We start from the raw sequence: 26,244 nt of genomic DNA, 5'->3' as shown, positions 1-26,244 counted from the left end.
TTTAAACTCTAGTGTCAATGTTTTAATTAGAATACATTATAATTTATAATATCATCAATACTTATAAAAGAAAACTAAATGATAAAGCTGTTAGAATAACATTTTGGGCTGTAGTTAAAAGGAATTAAAAAAATACATTTTATGCAAGAAAATCATATAGAATTTACCTTTTTCCTTGAATAACTGAACTAAGTCCGCTCTGCACCAAGCAACAAGAAGGTAAAAGAAAACAATGCGCCACATTTTCGATTGAATTGGAACTATCGAGTCATAAGATCGTAAAAACCGTTCTTTTTTTGCAAAACGTTGATCACGTATGAGTATCGGCATAAAGTTAGCATTTCGTTTTCTCTAGTTCCTTTTGTAATAATTTTATGATATACTAGCCACCATCTCGCGGCTTCATGTCATCCATGACTTTTAATAAAAATTAATTTATATTAATATTTCATTTCCTCGAGTGGGGATCGAACCCACAACTTGTCGATTTTACAGTCACAGTTTGTGCCCCTGCGCCACGAATGCCTCAACAAACAATCATATATCAGTTAAATTAAGAATTTTCAATAAAACAACAAATTAAAACAATCATATTATTTTATTTCATAAAACATCAACAAATACTTTTAAGGTAACAAGTTTGTTCCAAAGTTTGTTATATCACAACATTTATTCTAAAGACTTATTTACAAACAAAGTCTATTTACATATTTGCTTTTAACGAAGCTGCCATTTTGTAAATGTTTTTTTTTTAATATAATAATAAAAATATATAATTTTCAATTATTAAAATGGCACTTCGTTTCTTTATTCACTTAACATTATTACAATAAATAATACTTTATACAAAAATACATGTATTTAGACAATTAGACATAAGCCATGCTTTTGTATAAAAATGATTCGAAAAATATTCAGTTTTGATAATTTCAATACTTTCAGTATTACAATTATATTAAATAATCTATATCCTATTCATATATAAATATAGGCGTTATTTTTTTTTATTTATTTTTATACAATTATATTTAAAAAATATTGACTATATGTAACATTCACCTAATTATATTTTTGAACTCTATTTATATAATTATATTATATATATATGTATGTATAATAAAATAAGTACATATTCAAAAATTATTTAAATAATTTCATTATAAAAAACTAAATTATTTACAGAGCACCAACAACTCTTATACATATATATACATTTATGTATAATAAAACACTGGAATATCTAAATAGATATCGTCAGATTTATCTTAAGATAAATCCTTTGATCAATCTTAAGATATTATATAACACTCTACTCTATATATATAAACAACTGATACACTGACCTTTTGTTTTATATTTATAAATATATTCCAAACTATCTGTTTAATTTAAATATTTTTTTTCACATAACTTTTAACATATGCATTTACTCAAGCAGTTTCCGTAATACTGGCTTTTTTAAGCTGCTTTGTTCTTCCACTGAAGTAATCTTCTATCTCTTGTAGCGTTCTTCCTTTAGTTTCTGGTAGGAAGATGTAGAAGAATGCCGTTCCTGTAAATGAAATAATGTTAGATATTTCTAAAAATAATCTAAATCCAGTCGTGGTGTAGGGGCACAAAGAGTGCCTGTTAATGTGACTGGGTTGTGGGTTTTATTCCCGCTCGGGGAAATGAAATATTTATTTTCATTTCTAATAATTAGCTTCCTGAGTGAACACCCAAAGCATTTAATTCCAAGCACATATTAAAATTTACATATTGCCATTATAGTAGTCTATATTATAAACTCTCTCTCCTATAATATATTAACAATATAAATTCTAAATGGTGGATAACGAATGGTATAAAGTAACCAAGTTATACATTTAAGTTATATAATGTAGTCTAACTTTTACTCATAGGTATATTTTTATTTAAGATGTAAACATTTATCCGTCCTTATAAAGCAAAACGTGGCATTTTAATCCGTCACTCAACACGTATTCAATTAATAAAAATGTTACAGAAAAGGAGTGACAGGTCACTAAACTCTTCCTGACATGTAAGGTAACATACCAGCAATAGACATAGCGCCGTACAAGCCGAAAGCTCCATAGTCGTTCAAAGAGTGCTTGATCAGCGGGAACGTCTTGACCACTGAGAATATAGACAGATGCGCAGCACACGTTGTCATACCGCCTATTATACCGCGGACCTAGAAAATAAATAAAAAATAGTTTTATTAGTCATGTCATATAATATTGCAAAAGTTATAAATTATTTAAAAAATATATACTTTTAATAAATCTTATCTTGACTAAAATATGTCATTTTTATTGGGGTCTTATTCCTTAGAACAAAAGTTATTAAATTAATGACTTTAACTACATATATGAAACTAATATATAAAAAAACCATACCTGAGTAGGATAAACTTCCCCTATCATAATCCAAGGCACAATCAGATACCCCAACGTGCAGAATATAGTGAAGGCGTAGATGCTGACGACCGGGATCCAGGAGTGTTGTGGCACCATGTCGTTCTCCTTCCAGTACTTCACGAAGTACAGGTACACGGAGAGAGAGATCATGGTTGACCCGCAGCCGAGAGCTAGAAAATTGTATAAATATAAGATAAGTAATCATTCAAGTATGAGTCGGACTACGAAGAATCTTTTGATTGCGTTGACTTAGAAGTCATTTTTTCTGCGCTCTGGACTCCAATTTCAGCTTCATACGAGTATGTCCACGAGAAAATGATTTTCATAAGCGGACAACAAAAGGAACCAATTGATTCCATATTTCTTTCGAAGTACTTATTGTAATTGTAAACCGTACTAAAGTACGGAACAATAAAAATATAATTACATTCTTATTTTCCGCACAGCAGAGTGGAAGTGTGTGCTCTATTTATAAGCATTGTACAACGAAATAGAGGTATTTAAAAAAATCATATTTATATAAAAAATGTAAAAAAAGGACTTACATGATACAAAAGTCAAGGGTCTTCTACCGCATCTCCTACAAAGTATGCACCCCACCACCGTGAATATAACACGAAGTATTCCCATAGAGATTGTCAAGTAATATTTGTCTAGAGTTGCGCCGGATGCCTGGAAAATAAAAAGAAATATCAAATATTTTAGTTGTTTTAAGTTTCGAATACGAAATTTTACACTAAATATATAATTTTTTTTTTATTTGTTTTATTAAATAAACAAAAAATATTTAAAAAAATAAATATTAAGCCTAATCAGTTTTAATTTTAATAGTTAATGAACAAATGTAACGTATCATATCTTCGTGCCCCACACTAAAGGTGCCTACATTTTTTATGATAGTTCGCAAAGAAAACCTAGTGTCAAAACACTCCGTTCTCCACTTTCGAAAACATCAGAACAACATATTACCTCAATAATTTAGAAAATATATATTTAGGTACTCACTTCAAAAACTTCAACAGCGTAGAAAGTGATAGTATTGACACCACACCACTGGTATATGAAGAAGTACAGCGCGAGGATTCCAAATGGCTTGAGCGCAGAAGGCGACATGAGAGCTTTGATTATTTGCTTTGGTGATTTTAAACTGAAAATTTATATTAATCATTGTAAATAAAAAAATACTTAAACAGTAGTATATTTTTGATTAGGGTAGGCTAGGGTTAGGTTTGTAAGGGACATTATATGACATTCCTTAAATGAGCCAGACATTTCTTGATCTACAACAAGAACGACGATATTATAAAATCGAGCGAAATTATTAATATAAATGGTACAGTTTTAAAACTTTACAAACTACATATAAAACAAACTTTGGCAAAGCGTATTTAGTATTTTTGGAGCAGTATATTATATATATTTTTGTATTTATTATTTATTAAAAGATTTTTTGTATTGATTCTTATCGATAAATTTAAAAATGAAATATAACAATCTGTCCTACCTATAACAAAACAGCTGTTAATCAAATTAGATAACCTAAGGGAGTTGTGGTTTATAAAACCACGCGAGCAAACAGATGTAAAAATAAACACCTTTGAAAAATGATATACCTTATTGACAACGCACTTATACGAGTATGTTAAGACCAAAGAGATCCTTAGACAAATAGATCTAAGTGTGGAATCTCACTTGCCTAGCTAGAAAATTATGAGCAGTGGAATTCGATCCTAAAACTATTTTGTATATAAAAAACCATTATAATTGCATTACAACAGACAAATTTGAAAATAAATTTATTATTATATAGTAGTAGAGCCCCTCTGACCCTAATTTCCGTTCGCCACTTTCCGCTTAGTGGTGAAACGTAACGTTGCATTTTGTTTATTAGAGCGGGTATTAAAAATAATTTTAAATATATTTCCCCGAGTGAGAATCGAACCCATTACTATCACATTTACGGTCAGATACTTCTACCACGCTACAATAGCGTAATATATTTTAAAGTAATATATATTGTAATATAGATCTAACAACATATTCTTTAAACGTTGTTCGCACTTGTAGAACAATTACTATTAGTACCAGACAATAGTTACTAATTTAATAGACTATTATAGACATTAATTTATTTGTAGTTCACATATATTATATTATATATGTATGTATGTGTATGGACTGTACATAAATATGTATGAAACAAAAACACACGTCGTGTTTGTATTAAATAAATGATGTAAATTGAATTAAAGATTATGTATAGCAAATAAACACATTGTTTAACTTCCTTTATATAAGCAAACTAGAAATAAGCATGCATTATATTTTTATAATATAAAATGCAATGAGCTTAAAGTAAAGAAATAATTTAAGCCATATTTACGTATTTCTGTTTTATATTTCAGAACAAAATATCTAAATGTCTATCGTTAACTTACGGTTCCACGTGATTCTTCTCTTTGAACGATACCATTTTCTGTATTTCATCTTGTAAATTGCAAGTAGATCCTCTGAGCTTTGCTAAAGAAGACTTCGCCTTTTCTTCTTTATCCTGAGTTAGAAGATAGTTTGGTGTTTCCGGTAAGAATATCATTCCCAATAACGACAGTATGGGCACTATTGCGCTTATTCCAGCCAAGATATTCCAAGAAGTCGCACTGCCTATTACGTACTGAAAATAAGAAATATCTAGTTAATAGCATACGAATAAATTTATAGTACAAAAATATTATTTTATTTTTACTTCAATCATTGTATTTGTATATTATAAATAGTTTCTTCGGGTTTTATTGAAAAAAATATAGAGAGCTGATTGCTTGAGAATGTTTATTCTATAAATATGTAAATAAATATATAAGTAATACTCGTATGTAAATTACTAGTATTGAGTTCCTCCACTTAATACAAAATGCCTCGAAAATTTACCGGAAAGTAGGGATCAGAGTATATTAAGGACAGTCATACGCTTGCTCCCCTGCAACAGGTCTTGCCTCTATTTGATAAATATTTCTTTAAAATATTACTAAAAAATTGTTTTTACGTATCGATCGACAACTAGCAAACATTAACAAAATGATTAGAAACGCTCACCACTCAAAAATTGTATAATTAGTCTCATTTCAACTCTCCGTCGTCAACGTCATAGTTGACGTTGTATGTAGTTAACTAATAAAGCTACGTCCGTACTGTTTGTCTCAAACCATTCTAATTTTACGCGAACAAACAGACTTGCCGTTCAATTACCGGTTATCAGTATCCACAATATGTTTACGGAAAAGGGGCGTAGAACGGAAGGTCGTGCAGAAATTAGCTAACATTGATTGTAAATATTTGTAGGCGTGACATGCACGGAGTATATAACACTATGTGAGAAGATAGATGACGATGATGATGATGATGATGAAGAATGGAAATATACGCGAGTTGACAGACTGTTAACGCTGAGATATACTTTGATATTTCTTATTATAAAAGGCCCGATAAGAATGGGAAAATTTAAGAGTAAGGGAGTTATGTCGGTAACAATCCTAAACGTTACAGTTTATTTCTCGGTATCTATTTCAGGTATCTTTATAAAATTGAAACTTCATTTTATTTTAAGATATATTCCACTACTTCTATTTAATACATTGCTTCTAATAAGTACATAAAATATACAATTTTGGTAGGCGTCACGGTGTGGAATATTTTCATATTCCACAAAAATACATTATTGTTTTTGTTAACATTTTTAAAATCAGTAAATGTATTGAAAATGTCGAAGTTTATGAATATTTTTTTATATAATATAAAGAATAATAACATAATTTGGTATAATAAATAATAAACAATACTTGGCAATGCAATAGATTATCGTATATTTTTCTACAATCATTTGATTAGTAAAACCCAATTGCATCATTAATTATATATAATCTTTGCCATAAACAAAGCTATCTTTGATATTTTTAATCTATATTACAGATAACAAAAAATAAAGTAAATAAAATATTCAAAAAACGTTTACGCTTACACAATAACAAACAAAATGATTAAGTATATTAAAGCGTCCATAAAAACAAGTTTAAACAATATAATATGTCCTATTTATATGAAGCATATTTAATTAATTAAAAATGTACACATCTTATCGTACGTCATTAAATGTAAATAAGAAAAATATACAGTAATGTAAATGTATTAAAAAAGTTAAAGCCAGTCGTAGCGCAGCTGCATAAACGTGCTATTGTAAACGAAATAGGTTATGGGTTCGATTTCCACTGAACTGAAATATATTTTAATAATTTTTTTGCTCTCGTGTCGAACCAGGGCTAGGTCTTGAGTTTTACCACTCAACACGCAATGCCTCCAGAATTCGGGGAAAAGTGGAAAACGGAACTCTCTTAACATTAGGTTCCCGGGTTCTCTGTGCCTGTCTTGCTATTTACAGGGGCTTACGGCGTATAGTATGAGCCCCTCAGAATTGGTAAAACGGTAGATTAAACTAATACTACTATTAAACTTTAATGCTTTTCATTTTATTAATTTAATAATAATACGAACATTTTTAATAATATCCCTATATTATATAAATATGACGAAACATCTATAAGATTTTATTTTAATTTCGTAAATATTTTATCAAAAGAGTCGGTTACAAAAGAAATTACAATGGACCCTCATAGATATTGATATAAAATAATCCCTAGATAAGTTGTTACTATATATATAGTGGTTATAATTTATCGGTCATTGCATATTTAATTGATATAGATAAACGTTGGCATTTGTTTTGATACTTATTGTTGTTATCTGTGAATTATGATTCCAATAATAGAAACAATGTACAATTTTAAGAGGTAATTTCTCTTAGTTTTAGAGTATTTTTAAAAACACTGTTACGATATTTAGAAATGGGGTTTTTTACCATAACCTTAAAAAGGAGGTTTTTAGTTTTATATCTGTTATTTGTTTAAATTATTTTTTAAAGTTCAAGGACATTTTATTAAATTAAATATTACGTAAAAAGACCTGCACTGCATAGGACTATAGTGGCTATACAATGTCTATAAGTAGTCATAAAAGTAAATAAAGTAATTAGGTATGTTACATTGATGTACTGTACACACATAATATTTATTATGATTAAGAGATAGTAACGAAAGTATAAGATAACGGAAATTACAAAACATTACGAAAAATGTTTTAATTTTTTTTTCATAACACTCTAACTAACTTCTATAGATATAGCTATGGTTGCTAATTCAATAAATAATTTCAAAGAGTTTTCTTGAAATCTTAAAAAAATACATATTATATTAACTTTCGCGACTTAAAAAACAAATTTGATATGGAAACGGGGAGAACGTAGAAATTAAGAATCATTCAGAAGATGCATAAAGTTTATAAACAATTTTCGAAGAGTGGAAATCGAACCCACAACCTGCCCCACTTTGTGCCCCGACGCCACAACTGGCCTTCATTTTATTTTTAATAAACATTTTTTAGATAAGAATTAAAATATATTACAATAGTGTAGAAAATAAGTGTTTGCCGTGGCTTTAACATGATTATTTTATTAATGCTATACGAGCACGTAACAATTTCGTTATATAGATGTAAACGTGGCATAAAAATGACGATTATTTAAGTTATTTAAATTATTTAATACGTTTTGGTCAGGTTTAAATAATATAATAATATAATAACATAATATAATTAATAAACATAATTTATCAATATATTAATATATGTGAAGCTAAAACTTTCTACCCCTTTTTACGCAAAAAAAAGGAAGGCGCAGGCGAAGGAGTATGGAGGCACAGTTATAGTTTATATACTGCACTGCAGTACTGCATTTTATTTAAATAATGTTTTAAGAAATACTTTAAATTAACTAAATAAAAATTACACACTCTACCATAATATGTTAAACAATCTAATTTGTATAACACATTTTTTTTGTGAAACAAACGTTGCTTATTCAATTGGTATTGTACGCGTCAATTCGTTCTCTAGTTTTGTTAAGTATGTAATGAGTACAAGTTAATTTATACCATTTTTAGTGGTGTTGCTAACTAGCTAATAAATATTTAATAAAAACTGTTTTATATTGTTTTTTTTGTAACATTAAAAAATTTTACGGAATTTTAATACTTAAACATTACAACAATATCTTTTTTAAAAGAAGAAATAGATAATTTTTTTATTACTTCACGCTGTATCCCGCAGGCAGAGTGAACCCGGTAGCACAGTGTTAAGACACTCCGTTCCCATCAAGACACTTCCGCTCCCCTGCCGAAATTCTGCCGAATTCTAAAGGTATTGCGCCCCTGGTCTCCTCGTGCTTTTAATGAAATATACTTACTTGTATTAAGACGCCAGTAGAAACACCAACAGACGCCATGGCCCCCAGCATACCTCGGAGATGAGGTTGAGATACTTCACAAGTGTAAACTCTGGCTGGGGCACCCACCATTCCAGATCCGAAGCCTATTAATAATCTGCCTATAAAGAATAATAATATTACCTACAGTAAAAAAAAACAATAACAAAAACGAAAGGCAGAGAGCTGAGAGAAAAACTAATACGAACAAGATCCGTTATACAATTGCCGTCTATTTTAAGACATTGTATGGTGAGTGAAGGACTCAACGCTGTGCTATGCTTTACTATATCGGGATAGTCAAAATAATTTAAATATAATCATTCCGAGTGAATATGAAACCCACAATTATCAAGATTGCAGTCGGCCCCTGTGCTACCGTGCCATGATGGTCATAATTATGATGATAAGTAAATAATAATTAAATCTCTCTTTATCTCCTCACATAATTAATTTCTAAGCGCATTGTAGGTACTACGCGTTGGAATGCGGAAATCTCCACGGCTCTTTACATAGTTAATATGGAACTAAAAAATATTTTAAAAATTATGAATGTATTTGTGTCGCGCCTTGTATATTTTATAATATGTTTTAAAAGACCATTTGAAATTATATACAACGCTACAATATACAATGTTATCTTTTTAACTTAAGTATAAAAATCTTAAATAGATAGATAAAAAGATAGACACTTGTTAAGTTGGTAAAATATAAGTAAAGCGTTGTTGTCAGTAATATATTAAATGAGTTTGAATACATGAGCCATCGCGTGACCATGTCCCAATTGCTCACAACGATGCCGCGAGTTGCATATAAATATTAATATTATGAAGAAAAACCAATATTAAATAAATTTTATTTTTTGATATAATTTAATAACAAACATATAAAGGTTGAATATATTTATTCTATGTATTCTATGTAATGTTTTAATAATAAAAAATATAAAATTTTATGCGAAATATGGCGAGCATAACAATATATTCACAGAGTTGTTTGCCTTGCAAATATCTATATCTCTATTCTTTAGTAGAAATGAACTGTAGCGCCGTTTTTATGAAATTATTTACTAAAATTGGGACAATTTTAAGGTTTGTTATTATTTAAATATTAAATAAACTTGTAATTCTTACAAATACTTATTTTTGCAACTTCATGTTTATCTAGAATATATAATTTTAAGACTCTACATTTTTCCGATTTCCGTATTATTGACACTACTCACTCACTCTCTCTTTTGATACAATGGATTTAATCAAATACACATTATTAGATACTTACCAACATAAAGCATGGGAACGTTCTGAGCACAAGATATAAGGAGCCATCCTATGATGAGCGGCACTTCTGTGATGATAAGAGTTCTCCTGCGACCGATGTTGTCCATTAGGTAACCGCTGATTATGCATCCTATTGGCGTACCGGCGGAACTTAAACTGGCTGGAAGTAAAAGTTTTGCAAATAGAAATATTTATAAAACTTAATTTGAAAGAATCGCACATAATTCTATAGATTCATTTTTTTTCATTCATTTTTCTGATACCTGATGTTAAAACCCTGTGTTCCCAATTTTCAATTACGTTTTGAGTGGTGAATCACCTTCGTGCTTTGGGTACTAAAGCGTGGAAAGTAAATATAATTTAAATATAATCATTTTTACGAGTGGGAATCGAACCTACACGTCATTAGTCAGACGACGCAATCAGAAAAATACTTAACATTTGTAAATATGTCAAGTACATATTATAACTAACACATTGTTGTTTTCCTATAAAACAGTTAAAATAAAAGTTAAAACGAGACATACCTATCCAACTAGCTTGGTTCTCCGTAATTTGTATACTAGACGTAGCACTCTTCAGCTGAGGTAATGCTGTTGCGGAGAACCCAAAAGCCATTCCCGTATTAATGGTGCCCAAATTTGCAATAAACGATGCTATAATTTGTCTAAAAGCCTTCCCTCTCCCTTCTTTACCCGGTTTAACCGACTTCGCCGGCTTGGAGGTCTTGGTGATGACTGGTGAAGGCCCATTTTTTATAAAAGGCATAGAATCGTTCCTGTAATATAAAAAACATATTTCAAAATAATAATTTAAATAAATATTGTAGTTTTCATGGCAATTAATTCGTCACGATATTAACGAGTCTACGAGTAGGTGTTAAACAAATTCGCTTATTTTATTAGAGTACGTACTATAATAGAAGGTTGGACACGCACCGTGACGCGTTTGTTTCAACAAGTAAATAATTGTAATCATTCTATTATTCTTATATATCTATACATAAAATCTGATATATTTAATACATATTTAATGTATATAAATAATATATGCATATGTGTGTTCAGCTATTATCATTTGGTTAGATTCCCTATCTAAGGTCGAACAGAGAAAGCACACTAAAAAAGAGAAAAGTTTTCGTTTGGGTCGCTCTACTACTCTAGCTCCTCACCCTGCATCGCGATGGACCTGGCAACTGCACGATACATCTATAGAAAGCTAAGAAGTTCCTTCAAATATCTTCTTTAAATAACATTTTATATAAAAATACTCTTAAAAAATATTTAAAATATCTATATCTTATAATGAATTATATCAATAAGTTTACCCTATAAATAACACTATCATCGACATTCATTATGAAGCACGTTGTTAGATACTACTAGTTACGGTTATCAACACTATCAGCTCGACCTTTATTGAGTCATATTGTGATATTGGCAGCTCTATCTAGCTAGCTTTATCATTTATTATATAGAAATAATAATAAATAGAAAATATTAAATATTTAATTTCGTCGAGTGGGAATTGAACCCAGAATCTCGTTCTCATCCTCGCCGCGTCTATTGACCGAGTATTTATATTATGAAAGTTTTATTTAAAGTATTTTTAAACGATTTAAGCCGCAACATACAAGTAATAGTAAGACGAAACCTTATCTTCTTATTTTAATTTTTTCCTGAATTTTGCACCCGAGATTTAAAATTCTTCTGAATTTCCAGTTAACGAAAATCCTTAACTATATACAACATATTATAATAATGTCATATAGTATAAGAAAATAGTACTAATTAATAAATATAGAAGTATGTATTTATTTTAGACACGTGCTGATAGCACGCCGCGCTGTTTACAATCCACTTGTTGGTGTCAATGACTTTAGATGAGCATTTAATTGATCGTTTCTGTGCCTCCTTTTCGAGGATAATTGTTCTGTTGCTAAAGTATTTATAATTTCTATTCATTTTTGTTTTATATGTTTTCAATAACATTGTTTATAAATATTATATTAACTTATTTTGTTTAATATTGCTTAAGTGTGTTTAGAGTATAAATAAATCGTAATTTTAATTTTTTGATTTTTTTTTTTATTTTGCTTACAAAAAATGTGGTATTTGATAGAAAAGTGTTTATTTATTTCATATCTATCTATAGGCGGTACGGTGAAGATTCTGGAATAAAAAGTAACTTAATATAGCTCCACAACCCCTCAGTAACTTTAAATGCAAGTCCCATAAACCGGTTAAGGAGATTAGCCCGGACAAACAGAAGGGCAGACAGACAAAAATTTCAAAATTGTTTGTTTGTGTTTTAGTATCGTTTAAATAATTATATAAAGTTGAAAAAACACGGTGATTTTGAAATCACACACAGACTTCAATTTTATTTATATGTATGTATATAGATGTACTTCATACCTATATATAAAATAATGACTCGTTTTATATCATATTATTCCAATAATTGTGATAACAAATAAATGGATAATAATTTTAATTAACAACTTTATCTTGCCAGACGAAATGACTCTACAACTTAGTATAGTCTAATTGTCTTTACAATGGAGTCAAAACCTATAATATTAATGAAATATTATTTAGTACAAATATATAAGTCAGTAGCCCTATCATTCTTTTCCTTTAATATGTTTTTTTTAATATAATTCATATGAATAAAAAAAATGATGAGTTCAAGGCTATAACGTTAATAATATCAGATATAACTCTAAATTTTACGACATAAATAGATACAAGAATGGGGAACCACCCACCACCCCATGTCATGTGGTGATTAAATGATCTTGCCCGATAACTCCATATAACAGATAAGCTGCCCGACCTACATTATCGTTTGTCATAATAAAACAAAACAATTGTTGTGACGCTATGACGCATGGGTGACTACTTGTTGCACGCGCAGTTTACGTGAAAGAATCCTGTCCATTTTTTTCCCTAAAAAGGATGTCTATAATAAAAAAAATAATTATTAATCGTACAGAAAATTTAAAACGTATATGTACTAATTCTACGTTATATTATTAAATTAAATCAGCTTCACGCTGTATCCCGCACAAAGTAGGGTATGTAGAGGGAACCTAGTGTTAAAACACTCCGTTCCCCACTTTCTGCCGAATTCTGGAGACTCATAGTGCTGTTTATCATACTATTACCTATCATAAAATCTTCAAGCGCCATCCCGAACTTAGTAGGGTAGATAAAAAAACCTAGTGTCTAGCGGGCATAACTTAACGCCGCACTTACTCTTGTCAGAGCGAAGACACAAGAACTATTTATCCCCGTGAGAGGAATCGAACTCACAATCATCGATCTAAATACGCCACGAAGACCTCATATTACATCAAACGTACTAATATTACACTAATAAAATTAAATATATCTAAATTAATTATGCATATTTATGCATACCTTCAACGCATCGTAAAATAAACGTTAACATTATTATTTATCTACCCATATCTTCCCTAACAATTTAAATGTATAGTGGGACAAGGCTTTAGTTGACCTGCTACGAATATGTAGATACAGGTGACATTGTATGTTTTACTCCTAATTAATGATTCGAATAGCTATTATTGTTTATTACTGATAGTGTAATCGTTCTTATCTCTTAATTTGCAATATCTAAATACAGAGATAAAAGGAATGAATATTGTTTTTTCTAAATATATATGCACTTTGGACGGATACGGTTTTCATTGCTATAAAAAATGCTTTAATATTTTTATTTTGCAATGTAGAGAAAATCTGATATCAAGACATTTCGTTGTTCGTTTTTCGTCTAGATTTTAGACATTGCGTGTTGAGTGGCGGAACTCTACACTGCGATTTGTCTTGGTAGAGCGTGGAAATTAAAATAATTTAGTCCTATACTAAATTAAACTATTACTTATTTTTATATTAAAAAAAAAAGATTCGGATTAATTGACAACCTCCTTTTTTAAAACCGGTTAAAAATAAACATTTATGGGTTACTTTTTATCATTTTTTTTATCTTTACGCTGTATTTCGCTATAGCAGGGTAGGCAGTAGAAACCTAGGAAACCTGGATCTGCTATGCATATTATAAAGGCATACTTTTTAATTAAACTTACAATTTTGTAAAGAGAAATATTTGAACTAAACAAAACAAAAACACAAAAACAACTCAAGTCATCCCCTTTTTATCAGTTAAACTATTGAAGCAAAATAAATTTAATCGTTCATATTTAAAATAATTATGTTGTAAAAATATTAACATTGCGAATTTTATCAACTTCGGTTCATATACTCGTGAGTACGTCGGGCCTTTATCGCTTGCTAGTAAATATTTAAATATACTCAATATTGTGGTAGAATCTAAAAGTTTTAATAGGTTATACGTTTTAAGTTGTTTTAAAATCATAAGTGGTTATTGTAGCCGTCGTAGTGCCAGTGTAAACGCAACGGTTATAGGTTCCCCATTTGGAGGAACTAAATATTTTATATTTTTTCTCGCTCTGGTAACGAGGCAAAGCGCGGCGTTAATTTCCGCTATTCAATTCGCAATGTCTGCATAATTCAGCGGAAAGTTGGAAATGGCAGTGTCCTAATAAGAACGGACGTCTTTACATCATAAAAAGTATACTTATGCAAATAATTGTCACATTGTTCTGCCTATAATATATTTTCTAGTAAATAAAACTTTATCCTTAATATTAATAGTCTATTAAAATTTAATAGGCAAAATGAGTTTATTGCTCAATAAAATAACACTATCTGTTTCCATTGAGGTCTCCAAAGTAACCTTAGAATACTTCACTTCGAACATAGTGAACATGTAGGGACGGTAAACGGACGATTGCGGGTTCTATTCCTATTCGGGGAAATGAAATATATAATATTTTCATCCTGGCCCTGGTAACAAGGTAAAGCGTGGCGTAGAGTTCAACTACTAAGCACACTATGCCTCGAACATAGGGAACAGAGTGTTTTAACACTAGGTCCCCTCTGCCTACCCTGCTATATGCAAGATACAGCGTGAACCTATAAAAAAGGATAAATAGACTCAAAGTGAGCTAGCGACGGAAACAGCCAAGATGACCGCCATTACCAATTGACCTACTACGTTATAAGCAAGAAATCAATCGTAGGACCATTCCTTACGAAACAGAAAGCATAATTTTAAAGCTGAAGTTGGATAGCAACTATCAATAAAAAAGGTATAAAATATTAATAATAAATAATATTCCAAAAAGTATGAGTGTAATAAAGATTATATATAATGTATAATAATAAGAAAAAAGAAATAATTCTTTTTTCACATAGTATAAAAATATAATAAAAATACTAAAATTATACGACGACAATTGTTTATAGAATATTATAGAATAAAAAGAAAACAACTTCACATAACCGCATGCATAACCTGCCTAATCCCCACACCTAAGTCGAAATACCCCCAAATAGACTTACATTGAACCATAATATGGTACTGCCTCATCTTCAGAAACGTCCATCTTCCTGCACCTGATTTAATTAATGAATAAATTATCTATAAAATTTTGAAAAATAACTTCATTTTGAATATTTGGTTGGCAGGAATAAGAGAACAGAGTGATGAGTCACTAAGCTCTTCCTATCTACCCCATCGTCACGTGCAAATAATAAACATATATCTAATATGATAATAATTTAATACAATTACAATTTATGTTATTTCAACATACATTGTAATCTATACTTATAATAAAACAGTAAATGAGCTACATGAAAAATATTTAAGAAATATCTTTTATGTAGAGCGATTAATCGAGGCATTTATCAATGTAACCCAAAACAATGATTTTCAAATTTTTAGACATTTTTCTCTTTGTCGGTTTGTTTGTTTGTTTGTGCGTTTGTACCTGCTAATCTCAAAATTAACTTAATATATATAAGTGCAGTTTATCAAATTGTATTGAGGCGAACTTTTCTTAAAGTTCGTGTCCGTGTTCCCTAAGTTACTGCAATTTTTTTTAACTAATCGGTTGAAATTTTAATTTTTGATTGTTTTAAAAGTGATAATGTTATTAGAACACGAAAGTAATTCAGATAAGTAAATAAATAATTGCATAATTCCAGCGGACGAAGCCGCGAGCGGGTGGCTAGTAACTAATAATCGTATCGTACAGGCGCGGCCGGGTTCAAATCCCGTTACGTTAAAATTTTTATACGTTTGCTAAAAGTATTTACCTTGTCAAAGTGACTGACATAACACTTTAAAAATCTTTAAAAACATCTTTCAATATAAATAAGTTAATAGGGCTTATTGACTATACAAAGTCTTAGAAAAACGCATTTAAAAAAACAATCTTCATACCAATAAAGCCTCGTGCTTGTAGGGCTGCTGAATAAATTGACATCACAAAACACTCGCGTTCAACGTGATGTATACACAGATTCAAATTAAACATGGATTAAATTGTATAGTTTACGTAATAAAGTAAAGTTTTTTATAAATTTTTAAAAGTGATAAGTAAGGCAGTTACAGGAACATGTCTAATACGTATTAAACTTTATCTGTTTACAAATACATAAAATACCTAATATTTATTTAACTTCCCGATTTAACCGGTTATATTGTATGTGTGTTCAATATGACACACATTTACATCTATAAGATTATTTTATAAAAAAATATATACCTTTCTTCCATGAGGCCAGTCATGGCGTAGGGGCATAAGGGTACGACTGTAAATGCGATAGGTTGTGGGTTCGTTTGCCACTCAAGGAAATATAACATTTAATATTATCATTTTTTCACTCTAATAACGGGACAAAGCGCGGCGTTAACTTCCGCCACACAACAAGCAATTCCTTTAGAATTCGGCAATATGAGGAACGGAAGTGTCTTAATGGGCATGGACTGTCTTTACACTAGATTCCAAGGTTACTTCTCTCATTTGAAAAAAAAAATGAACGTATAAGCCTTTGTAAATAATGTATATGAATTTTTATTTATAAATAGATATAATATTGAGAATGCTATCTATTACAGAAATGTAAATAAAAATATTTTACTTAAAGAAAACAGTTTTTTCTTAAGATTCATATTCTAAAAGCGTAAAATTTGGCAAACCACATAAACACGTGCACTTCTCCATTAGCACGATGTGTTAAATTAAAAAAAATACAAATGGTGCCAATTTTTGTTTTATTTTCAATATATTTATTTCAAAGTCAGTTATAATTGCGCCGCGTGATGAATGAAACCCAAGGACGCTAAAGTTACGAGAACTTTGACTTCGTAACAAGTTATATAATCTTTTTGCATGTCTATTTTTGTTTAAAAAGATATTGTCGAGTCATTATTCATCAGTTTTGTTATAACTTTTCTATATAAAAAATATCAGTTCCATGCTGATCCTGTATATAGCAGAGGGAACCTAATGTTAAGCCACTCTGTTTACCACTTTCCGCCGATGTTTTTTATAGATATTGCGTGTTGAGTGGTGGAACTCAAGCTGGGATTGCCAAAGCGAAGACATAAAAATATTAGTAAATAATAATAATTCCCCCGAGTGGGATCGAACCCGCAACCATCGCGTTATATTGCCCCTGTGCCTCTGCGCCACGACGGCCTTGAACGTGTCTATATATCCTGTAACATATTTTTTAGGGTTCTGAAACTCAAAATAAAAAGGGAACCCCTACAGGATCATTTTGTTTAATATATTATATCCATATTTAGTTAATGGTTTTTAGTTTTTTTTACAAAAATAATTTCTAAAAAACGAAAATTTATCTATAGAAGCTACTTTCATGAAAATAACTTTTAAATTCATACAGAGTTCCTCGGTCCACAATCGATAAGATAAATGTCAATAGAATAACAAACACTAAGCGCGTAGTGTCACCCTCGATGAGCATGATTATCACTTATTCATATATAATTTTTACAACCGATTGCTATCTGATACAAAAATATATTAAGATAGTAATTTTATTTTGAATTTATTATTTTTTATGGCTACTGTATGTAAAATTGTATTTATTGCTTTTTTTTCTACATTTATACGTTAAAATTATTTTTAGAATAAAGTAAGTATGAATAGTATAAAATTATTCTTACTGTTCACAGCAAACAATATTAGAAAGGTATTTTTTTCCAGAATTACTTACAAGTTTAACGAGTTTTTAAATTGTAAAAAGGGCCGGAAAAGCCGTAATTTCACGATATGGTAATTTTGAATTTTTTTTTTAATTGAAAGGAATAACTAACAAATATAACACTTATACAATTTTTAAACGCAAATTAATTTAATTTAATAAAAGGAATTTGTTAAACATTTTAAAAGTATTATTCGACATTTAAGAAAGAAAAATAGTTTTTTTTGTAAACGTATAAAAAAATTTTGAACGTAGCAAGATTAGAACCCACATTAAATATTATACACAGATTAAATATAATCTAAACACTTATAAATGCACTTAAACGAGACTTAAACAAAATTATTAGAAGGAAGATGCGCTCTAGATCTAATTCAAACCAAACTAGACTATTAATAACGTTAGAATTAATATATTATCATGTTCGCGATAAGAATATAATAATAATGTAGATTACACGTTTCATTAATGATTGTATTGCACTTAAGCTATACGTGATGTACGTAGATTATACAAAGTAAATATCCGTTATTTGGAAACATTATTTTCAAAAACTATGTTTATGTATTAATATTTCAGTGAATCTAAGAATATCAATTACTTATATTATACAAGTAAGTTCCATAATGTTAGCGCCAAAGGAATTCCATACAATAACCAATTCGAATTATTCATAAAAATTGCAAAAAAATATATATTTGCACTTCTTCTAAAGAAATATCACTATTTTCTACACAATTATATATTTTAACACAATGAAAATAATCTTTAACTTGAAAAACATTTTACGAAATAATTATTAATATAAAATATTATTCTTGTATTCAGCTCGCAAAGAAAATACAACAACAGGGACAACATTCGATCAACTATACACAACCCTTATTTTTTTAATTGACCACTGTGGAGACACCACACGTAAATATTTGTTATGAGCAAATAAATGATCCAGTGCATTTAGAATATAAGTTAAATAATTGAATAATATACTTATCTATACTTATAATAAATTTAAAATATTATTAACATTTTTAAAGTATTATTACACGCTTAAAAAAAATATTTATTTAGAAAATGCATAAAAATTTCCGTAAAAAACGTATAATTCAATATTATTTACATATTAAATTTTAAACATGAATTTAACCATTAAATATTTATAATTAATTAATTATTTATTACAGAACACTGTTAAGAACATTTACTCGTGGCGATAATGTTTCTTTATGTATGTATGTAAATAATACGAGTAGGAACAGCACGTGACAGACCGACACGTGATAGGTTATTATAATTGAATATAAAGGGATATTGTTATAAACCGTTAAAACATGTAAAGTAAGTAGCATAATATAAAGACGTTGACCGAGCAGTTGTCTCCTTAGTGTGGAGACACTGGCGGCGTGCCAATAACCTCAACCTTGCACTTTCAGGCCAAATATGTTGTGATTAATAAAGAAAAATACGGCATTTGCATATTTTTGTGTGTATAATTTAAAAAATATGTTAAGAATAAATAATTTTAATAACAACTTAATTTATTTTTGTTTCTGTTAAATTATTGCAATAAATTAAAGTCATAACATACCTATTAAGAAAAAGTGGTTTTTTTAAATGACATTAAGAACAAAGACAAGAAGAATTCTTGAAGAAGAATAGACTTTTTACATATATTTTAAAGCTATAAGCTTAACTAAGAGTATGCAGTTTTAACAGTTAATTTTACTGTACTTGTGACCTAACAAACAAATTGACATATGGCGTATATTTCATCCTAGAAGATAATTTCAGTCTTTATAATCTTTGTCACCATTTAAAGCTTTCTATGACCGGGAAAGCCACTTATTTCTAAATTGCATTAAAAAATATACTAATAATAATAAACCCTTAAATGTATTTAATTTATTTAAAAATATATTTAAATTGTAATATTTTCAAGAAAAAAAAACACAATTTAATTTTGACAGAATCTCACTTATTATGACTAATGTTTAATACGAATTATAGTATATGCCTAAACTTATTGGTGCTGCAGTGCGTTTGACCCAGAAATATTCAATGATAAAGTAGAACATAAACTACATATAAAATCAACTTTTTTATTAACTAAATTGCATCGAGGCCATAAAATACGACATATATAGCTACTGCCTGTGCTAAAAAATACGAATTAAATTTCAGACTAAAATATATTTTCTATTCACAGATGTGGAAAAAACACAATAATATTTAAATAAATAAAAAATATTTCATTTTAATTTTATTAAGAGCATTACCAAAATGATAAGTATGCAGACATCGCAAAACAAATTATAACGGTACGACCGCAAAAACTCGCAATTCCAGTTCGATCGGAATCGAATTCAAAATTAGAATCACTTGCTTTTTTTTAAATATATTTAAACATAGAATCTTGTTTAGCAAACTAGTTTTCTCGTAAGATGGCTTATTACGCCATCTTTAATGTTGTTATATTTTTAAACTTAAAATTCATTGAATATGTTTAGTTTAAAAAAGCTTAACCCAGAATTTATTCTAGCTCAAGAATTTTATGCACGATTACGCACATATCAAGAAGCAAATAAGTTTGCAAATATTATTCGTTATAACACATTTATATGCGACCTGATATTTATTAACATGACACCGGTAGATTGTTTTTCCAATAAATTTAATGCGTGAGTTTTAAATATAATTAAATATTAATGGACATATCTGTTTTTAATTATTATTTTGTATACTTATCAAGTACGATAATGGCAACAAATGAATTCGCATTTGTAAACAAATCTACCTCATTGTCATTCGAGTTGGTACTAGTTACTAGTACGAAGATAAAGGACGAAGTAAACAGAACCCAAATTCCTGGTTTCTATCTGAGTTCCGACCCTATCATTGTAACCTATTTTTTTGTTTATTATTCTTATTAAAATACTTGGTAATAATTATTAAAAGTTATTTGTAAAAATAATATAATTTGCCACATTGTTTTTAATTTATAAAAAATCAGAATAATAACTGAATATATTTTTCAAAATAATAAATATAATTAAAATATTAAACAACTTACTTTTCATCAGTCATTTTCACACTTTATGTATATAACGTACTATAAAAAAATGAAAATTAACACAGTATCACAGGAAAATAGATATTAATATAATAATTAAGTAATATCACATAGTTTTGTCACTAAAACACTAAAAGTTTGGGACGATTCGCGATATATTATTCATTTTTCTACGCGTCCTCTTCCTACAACAGACAAGTATGTACTGACTGGATATGTAGATTTTCCCGCATATATGGATACTTTTCTGCGCTAAGCATTTAGCACTAGTGACATTTCGTTGTTTTCCCGCCATTAAATTTTGCGTTGTCACATGAAACTTATTTTTCTTTATAATAAAAGCCATTGACATTTTTAAAGTATTTAAATTTTATTGGGGTAAGTCCTTTTATTTATATAATTATTATGAATTAGTGGTATTTACAAATTTATTATCACCTCATTTTTTAACCTGTTGGTAATATTTCTAATACATAATTATAAGCAATGGTTATAAAATTTAAAATTTCGGTTAGACAACGTGATTATTTATTGTTGATTCGATCTCCACACGGAAAAGAGAGTCTTGACACTAGACTCACTGCTTAAGAAAGCAATAGTAAATGTTTAAGTAAATATTTTAAAGGAATTAAGAGAGCAATAGTAAATATTTTTGAGGGTGTGTAGTGTATGTACACACAAATAGATGTCCATCTATTAAGAAATAGTCGATAATTATTTTTGATCATATTTATTTTCGTGATTTCAAATGTTAATATAAAATAGTTCGATAACATAGCAACGAAGTGCAAATAATGTTACCCCTAGGATCCTAATAAAGCATTAATCAAAGTAGGCAATATAAAACGTTAGACAAATAGTTTGTTTATATTTACAAATCCAGTTTCACGAGTAATTAGGACATATATGATCAAGAAAAATTATTTAAATATAATTTTTTAGATTATTAATTTAAATGTATTTCGTCCAATGGAAATCTCGCCTATAAAAAGAGAAGAAAAAGAAATCTTACCTATAAAAATAATTTCCACCATTTAAGGTTCCAGGACCACATTCTGGTTCTATCGGATAGTAAAACTTCGGATTAATATAAAGTTTTTCATAACATTGCTTATTTTATTAAAATAATAAAAGTATATTCAAACAATATCAATATTTTTTAAATGAATTGAAAAAAAAATTATAATAAAAACTTAAACGTTCTTTGGAATAAAAGTGAATTCAATTATGTGATAGTCTTTGATGTTACATAAAACTTATATACTTTTTAACCGTTATACACTTTTTTCAGGCCAATCTTTTCAGGGATTTTTTTTCATTTCCTCGCTCTGGCGCCTCATTATCAGCACGCAGTTTTCCCCCACTTACCACGCAATGCCTCTAGAGTTCGACAGAAAGTGAGAACGGAAGTGTCTTAATGGGAACGGAGTGTTTTAACTCACTCTTCTCAGATTCCCATTGCCTATCCTGCCATGTGCAGGATACAGTGTGGAGCTAAAAATAACTTTAACTGTGACCATTTGCGAAACATGCTTTATCTTAATCAACAACCAAGCTTTATCTTAAACGCGTTCCTCATTTATCTAGTTAAGTTACTTAACGGGTTAGTTAAGTTACTTAACGCGTTAGATAAGTTACTTAACGCGTTAGATAAGTTACTAAACGCGTTAGATAAGTTACTTAACGCGTTAGTTAAGGTGTCAGATTAATATATATACCAGGAAAATCCGTCAAAACAAAACAACAACAGAATCTTTTGATGTAAAGATATTGATTAGCTTGTGTCTGATAATTTCATTAACAAGTCGTCTCCTGTTATCTAAATTGGCGAATCATGGGCTGTGACGTAGAGAACTATAGACCATCTAGTTTGCATAAACGAGGTATTTATAACGTACAAAAGTAAACTAAATTATAGTAAAATCTAAATAATACATAAAGGAAAAAAAAAATAATTAAAATACGAGTCTTTCACCAATTAAAAGGTAGGTAGGGTAGGTAGGTTACATCGAAATGATTAACGTTAGGTAATATAAGCCTATATTAGTCTTCCTCGATAAATGGACTATCCAACACAGAAATGTTCTTTTCAATTGGAATCATTTGTTCCCGAGATCACTGCGTGCGTCCAAACAACCTTTTGAGCCTTATAATAATAGTATGTGCATGTATTATGTTTAAAATTCTTTCGATAAAACAACTAACCATCCAAAATGAATGTTATCTATATCTTTGATAATTTTATAGCCATTTAGAACTAAAAGATTAGCTTTGGTAGTATAGAAAATGTTTTCCTTGAAAATTCGCAGCCTTAAAATACGTATTGAATAATCATTGAAAATTCGTTCATTTGCGAAACTAATGAATTCAAAAGTCGTACGAAAACAAGGGAATGAATAGAAGGTTAAAGGTAAAGTAGAAGGTTATTTAAAGAAGCAACACCTATATTAAAATACATACCATTTAAACATAAATTATACGTCACATGCTAGTGATGTGAATGTTCGGGAAAATATTTAAATTGTCTGTCACGTACCTTATCCTTTCTAGGGTTACATTAATTATGTTTTATAAAAGTATTAAAATACATATAATAAATTGATTATTAAATATTAAAAAAATAACGCTTTAATGCAAATCGTTTTGAAAACTTCTTTAAAAAAAACTAATTCTTTTACATTATTTTAGAATTACAATTAAAAGTGGCCATTTAACAACCCTGGCATTAAATAATAAAATAACAATTTAGGAAAATGCAGGTTTCCCTTCGACCTGCATCGTTTATCACGTTTTATGTGCCGATGCAATTGCTTGGTAAAGGACGAAAACACAAGTATGAGCTTGGAATTTAAAAACCATTACATAATTAAATCAGACGCCACCATAACTAACACTGGAATATCTCTTATTAGAGATATTAGTCTCTAGTCTGTATTGATGTTTCTTTAATCACAAATTAGTTAACTAATTAATTTATTAATTCTATTTATTGATAATTAAATAGAAACTTTTAAATATTTAAACGATTTTGTTACCTTATTAGATGAAAAGTTATGGCTATGTGTTGTACCCCGCACATAGCATGGTAGACAGAGGGAATTTGTGAACCTACAGTTAAGACATTTCACTCTCACTAAGACACTTCCGTTGCCCACTTCGTTGAATCGCGGAACTCAGCGCCGCGCCTCGTCCCGTTACAAGAATGATAAAATTAAAATATTAAATAGGTAGTTTATTTCGAAATTACAAAAGTATTTAAATGGCCAAATTCCACTCTCAATTCATAAAATTCAAATAAAAAGACAAAGAAAATTTTCACAAAGAACAAGTAACAATAGTCTGTATTTTCATAGTAAATAACAAAATATGTTTTAAAAAAAAATATTATCAAGGTTTAAACTCGAACGAATAATAGATATTTTCAGTTTAACAAAGAGTCATTAGCACACATGCTGATATGTAATACCTAACATACTTATAATATACCTACATTATAATATAAACATATATATACATATATATCTATAATAAAACTTATAATTTTCACGTGATCCGTGTCATATGCCTGAAGCTTGATATATTAGACGCGTCAAACATTTATATTATGTAAAATGGCGTAAATAGCTACTCTCAAGGCTTAATTTTGTGTTCGCTACGGAAAGTCTGTTTTTACGTAAGCACTGACGGTTTAAGACAATGGGACAAGTGATATTGAAAATTGCGTCAATTTTTTTTATTTATAATAATCAATATAAATGATACGGAAAATATGTAATTTACGTTTTATATCCGATTTTCGGTCGTTTTCGAGACATTACGAAATGTCAAAATTTGACAGGCGGAACAGGAACATAAAAATAATATTACAAATAATTAACATTCTATTCCAGCCCTGTGTTACCCTGTTTCAGCAAATATTAGTTGATTTGTGATTTTTTGAAAAAACCGGATTCTTGAACTCAATTGGCAAATACATACTGACTGTTTCGTCTGGCGCTCGTGATTTTTTTTATGAAATAGCACAACCGTTTTAGCTAAAAAAGGGGACAAAGTCTTGTCAAATATAAAATACGTATTTATCTTAAAAAGTATAAATCGCTTTATCTTCAATTGTTTTATGTCAAAAAACATATATTATTTTAAAATGATTGTGAGAATATTAACTCTTATCAAAACTATCTTGTCTTATAAGCCAGAAAAACGCGTATTTAAAATTTTAGTAATAGCAAAAGCAGAATTCAGTTGTGGTCAAACAGTGTGTAGTATTAAATTCAGGCGGAACACGTAGAACGAAGTGTCTGTACTCTAGGTTATCCTACTAGATGCTGGGTACAGACGTCACAAAATTTAGAAAAATTACATTAAGTTGTTTAATCTAACCGACATTTTTATTGCAGATTATATAATTTGGAACGGCTGCACTAATATACGTCACACAGTAATCTCTTTATCTCAGTGATATACAAACAACTATGCCTAATGTCGTCGCTAGCCCGGAAAGATTAACACTTTTACTAAAAATGTATGTATGTCCATTTAGATATATTCGCGTAACGTTTAATATAATATCGATTAATAAGACATCGATTGTCAACAGTAAAGAACATATTTCAAAAACTTTAAAAAGGGAACCTAGTGTTAAGACACTCCGTTCCCTACTTTCCGCCGTTTTTACGAGGCATTGCGTGTTAAGTGGCGGAACTCAACCCCAGGTTTTTTGTCTTGGTGCCAGAGCAAAAAAATGAAAATAGTAAAAAATAATTATTCATTAATTCCCTCGAGTGGAGATCGAACGCACAACCGTCGCGTTACAGTCACACCCCTGTGCCCCTGCGCCACGATCCCCTCATTTTTTGTTTTACCAAACAAAATCATGGATTCTCATCACTCATACTCGTATTTTAATAAATAATTACTATTTATATGATAACACGTCTCTACGTGGTTCCCGAGTCGAAGGTGATAAAGGAGAAATGTGATGAAC

General features: G+C 29.3%; 1 protein-coding gene across 3 annotated transcripts; it reads right to left on the bottom strand.

The window, feature by feature from the left end:
- Positions 1-579: 579 nt before the first annotated feature.
- LOC146532446 (trehalose transporter 1-like protein) lies at positions 580-21,481 on the bottom strand. 3 transcript variants are annotated; one of them, XM_085195830.1, is made up of 11 exons: positions 21,261-21,481; positions 15,515-15,568; positions 10,592-10,842; positions 10,066-10,224; positions 8,767-8,906; positions 4,859-5,091; positions 3,426-3,567; positions 2,966-3,092; positions 2,400-2,590; positions 2,056-2,194; positions 580-1,552 (listed from the first exon to the last, which is right to left on the bottom strand). In XM_085195830.1, exons 1-11 carry the CDS (start codon positions 21,272-21,274, stop codon positions 1,431-1,433), a joined length of 1,572 nt encoding a protein of 523 aa, XP_085051956.1. In that variant the 5' UTR covers positions 21,275-21,481; the 3' UTR covers positions 580-1,430. The 3 variants fall into 3 exon arrangements, with proteins under 3 accessions (XP_085051956.1, XP_085051957.1, XP_085051958.1); XM_085195831.1 differs by lacking the exon at positions 21,261-21,481 and adding an exon at positions 18,462-18,477; XM_085195832.1 differs by lacking the exon at positions 15,515-15,568 and having other exon boundaries at positions 21,261-21,480.
- Between the last annotated feature and the right edge of the window lie 4,763 nt (positions 21,482-26,244).

This window comes from Heliconius melpomene, chromosome 13 (assembly GCF_056956725.1).
Source record: "Heliconius melpomene rosina isolate 202511_hmr_F chromosome 13, ASM5695672v1, whole genome shotgun sequence".
In the NCBI taxonomy this organism is placed as follows: domain Eukaryota; kingdom Metazoa; phylum Arthropoda; class Insecta; order Lepidoptera; family Nymphalidae; genus Heliconius; species Heliconius melpomene.
Note: the sequence above shows the minus strand (reverse complement) of the source record. Positions and strands in the feature narration are given on the sequence as shown.